The 3,780-nt window shown below is 42.3% G+C and overlaps 1 protein-coding gene across 1 annotated transcript; it reads right to left on the bottom strand.

The window, feature by feature from the left end:
• Positions 1-242: 242 nt before the first annotated feature.
• LOC138355689 (uncharacterized) lies at positions 243-728 on the bottom strand. Its single transcript, XM_069311013.1, has one exon. The coding sequence runs from the start codon at positions 726-728 to the stop codon at positions 243-245; it is 486 nt and encodes a 161-aa protein (XP_069167114.1).
• Positions 729-3,780: the final 3,052 nt, after the last annotated feature.

The following is a 3,780-nucleotide window of genomic DNA, read 5'->3' on the forward strand; positions in this document are numbered from 1 at the left end:
GCGCCTTTGCCATTGATGATTACCACAAAGTCGTCTGCATAGTTAAGCAGTTTGGTTTTTGGTAACTTGAGTTTGATGAATTGATCCATGAGACAGTTGAAGAGGAAAGGGCTTAATATTACTCCCTGCGAGGTTCCTTTTCCAGCCTCTTCGAGGACGATGTTTTTCCTTGGAATTTGACTGTAGCTTCTCGGTTAAGCAGGCTTCCTTTGGCAAAGGCAAGAGCGTGTCCTTTTACTTCCTTATCCCCAAGGCAGCACAGTGTAGCTGGAGCATTGGCTAACTCGAAGGTTAAGCAGGCTTCCATTGGCAAAGGCAAGAGCGTGTCCGTCGATTTCCCTATCCCCAAGACAGCACAGTGTAGCTGGAGCATTGGCTAACTCGAAGGCTTTTTCTAGGTCTAGAAAAATAAGGATTCCAGGTTTGTCATTGATTTGATCCAGAAGGGAGGTAAGACATTCTGTGGTTCCAACACCATTTTTGCAAGCAAACATATTTTGGTGCAGTGGATTAGCTTTCCATTTAATTCGTTTAAGGGCCATTCTTTCCGCGGTTTTGACCAGACAGCTTGTTAATGAGATGAGTCTTGGATTTACTGGGACTTTAGGTCTTGGAATGGGAACTATAATCGCTCTGTTCCAAGAGAGTGGTCGAGTTCTTGTCACCCACACTCTGTTGATGAGATTCATTAAGGCTTCTTCACCCTTTTCTCCTAGCTTGGCCAGCATATTGTAAGTGATTTTGTCCTCACCTCGAGGTGTGTTTTTAGTCTTCTTTGTAGCTCTTCTGAGTTCTTTCAGATTGAAAGGTTGGTCTAGTTAGTCATGTAAGGCTAAAACATCATCTATTTTTTTCCGTCTTGTTGCTTGAAGTCTTTGGTGAGTCAGAGTTTCTTGAGGAAGTTGAGTGGAACTGGCTCGTGAAGCAAATAGATTTGCTAATCTTTCGGCTTCTTGCTCTGGATGAACATAATGCGGCAGAGCAGGAGGCGATTTTCCTTTGGCCTTGTTGATCTGCCTCCAGATGTCGCCCAAGGATGTATGCTGATTTAGTTTAGCGCACCATTCGAGCCATTTTTCTTCTCTGATTTTTGTTATTTCATCGTGCACATGATCTCGGACAGCTCTAAGAAGTCCTCGATTAGCTATCTCTTCTGAAAATTTTCGTGCACAATTTAGTCTGTTATGTAGCTCTCTGATCCTATCACAGTAATACCAATGGTCCTTGTGTTGTTTGGTAATTGTTTTTCTCTTGGGGATGGCGTAATTCGCTGCTCAATGTATTGCATTTACTAAATTGATTTCCATTTCTTCGGTGTTGTCAGGAGGAGTGTAGTTTTGGTACCAAATTTCGAGAGATTCCTGAAACTTCGTCCAATCTGCTTTGATAAAGTCCCATCCGGGCTCGGGAGCTGGAGGTCTGGGAGGTAGTGCTATATTAGTAACTGTTTTTGTAGAAAAGTGGTCACTAGTCAGAACATGATCAACTGACCAATGACACAACTCATAAATACTGGTGGAGACAAACGTGAGATCCAGCTTTCCCCCACCAATGTGGGTTGGTTCTGTCGAGTTAAACTGACTGATTTCAGGCGCTTCATCCAAAAGGTGTTCAATATGTCTTCCGTAGGCGTCGGTTCTTGGTGAATCAAGTAGTAATTAACTATGAGCGTTGAAGTCACCCTAGATGATAGTAGGTGGTGTGACTGCTATTTCCAAGATTGCATAGAGATCCATGTCGTGTTCTCTAGGGCGCCTGTATACATTGAAGATGGACAGCATTAAGTTCCTCAAAGTGAGATTAACACCCATAATTTCGACGTTCTCTCCACAGTTAGGCAGGTCTGTGATTGCCGTGACATTGATATGATTTCTGACTAGAATTGAAATGCCTCTGTTGCCACCTTGTGCTATAGGGCAGTGGAAACCTTGGCTTCCTGGGATATTGGTATATCTTTCAGTCCTGGTGAGTGTTTCTTGAAGTAAGACAATATCAATGTTGTCCTTGAGAAGCACTGCTCTGAGTGCTTTTGCTTTGTCTTTGAATTCTTGAATGTTCCATTGTATAATCTTGAGATTGTCCATAATCCTGATAGAGTTGAATTCATTGAGTCCATGGTAGTTTCTAAAGTGCTAATTTCCCCGACGGCTTGTGTCTTCTTGGCTGGAGTGAAGACTGCTATTAGGTACTGAAACAATTCAGTTTCGTCACCTTCTTCGAGTTCTACTTCGTCAATCTTTTCAGGTAGGGCTTTTAGAAGTGTGTAAGAAATAAGTTCAGTAGATTGATTTTTGAACTTTGTTATCATTTCCTTTCTTGACTGTGGGCTGGTCTGTTACAGTGCTTGCATTTTTTTGTCAAGCATCTTGCTGAAGGTATCTGTTAGGGAGGCAATAACCATTGGAACAGTAGTCATTTGATACACCTTTGGTTGCCTTTCATTTGTCTTGGTTGGTGATGAGACTCTTGGTTGGGTCCTAGCTTCTTTGCTACATCCAGCTACAGGGGCATTTGATTATATAGGGATCGTCATTCGTGCTTGGTAGGTCTTGGAGGCAATAGCAGGTGTAATCCTTTTGCAGCCCTGATCTATTCGGTTGCTGTTGCCTTGTGAAGCAGTGCTTTGTTTTCTCCAGTTATTGGAGGCCCTGTTCTTGCTCAGACTAGGAGGAATTGGTGCTTTAGTCTTTTGATGATTTGTATCTGCATTTATTCTGACTTGCCGAGGAGTGTACCACTGGATTTTTACCGAGGGTCTGGTAGATTGTGGTCTAGAAGTTGTGGCTTTGGGTTGCTGGGTAGATCCGAAAGCTTCTATTCTTTTTACCCTTTCTGGACATCGTTTGTTCCAAACGTGATGTGTATCCCCGCAGTTTGAACCTTTTGCTTTCGTTGGTTTGCTTTATTTATGCAGATTTTTGCATATGTCGGTGTTGTGGTGCTCGCTGCATACTCCACATTTTTCCGGGCCTCTGCAGCATTCTATATGGTGGCCAAAGTGCTGACATCTGTAACAGCGTATGGGTTCTGAATTGTACAGCCTTAGACTGTATTGTCCATAGATCCCAAAATTTAGAGTGTTGATGCGAGGTCCTTTATTGTTACGAGGACCTGTTTTGTTTCTACATAATTGTGCTTACACCTTTATGCCGTTGTGACATTTGGGTATTTTAAGCGTCTGTTTGCATGGACTTCAACCGGGAAATGTTGCACTGTCATCTTCGTGATTTTTTCCTCTGGTTTCAGTTCAACTAGATCTTCTGTATTCCTGAGGTTTGTAATTATACCTGGATTAGCTGTGGTTATGTTATATCTGCCTCTAATGTGAGGTTTGGCTTTTAGATCTGATCCTCGATGATCTTTGTCCTGTGTGGCAATATAAGCATAAGTGGGATCATCTACTGTTTTTTTGGTTTTGAAGATGGTCCTTGGCATTGCTTTGGGGGCTGCTCTTGGGTTCTGGTTGGCTTCTAGATTGGTTTCTTCAGGCGATTCTTCAGTTCTTCTTCGTTGTTTTGCTTTTCCGTTTCCAGCAATTTGTTGGGAAAGAGGCAAAGGCAATACATAAGCAAGAGAGAAGAGAGGAGAAGAATATCTTAAAGCAAGGCAAAAGGTACGAAAGGTAAGGGGAAATAAAGGGAATAGTAATAGGAATAACAACATAAGAACAAAGGTCACTGCAGAAGGCCTATTGGCCCATTCGAGGCGTCTCCTATTTATATCCACCCAATAAGAATGGGATAGTAATAGGAATAAGAAGGAGGATAGTAATAAGAATAA

The sequence above is a fragment of the Procambarus clarkii genome, chromosome 68 (genome assembly GCF_040958095.1).
Source record: "Procambarus clarkii isolate CNS0578487 chromosome 68, FALCON_Pclarkii_2.0, whole genome shotgun sequence".
Classification (NCBI taxonomy): Eukaryota; Metazoa; Arthropoda; class Malacostraca; order Decapoda; family Cambaridae; genus Procambarus; species Procambarus clarkii.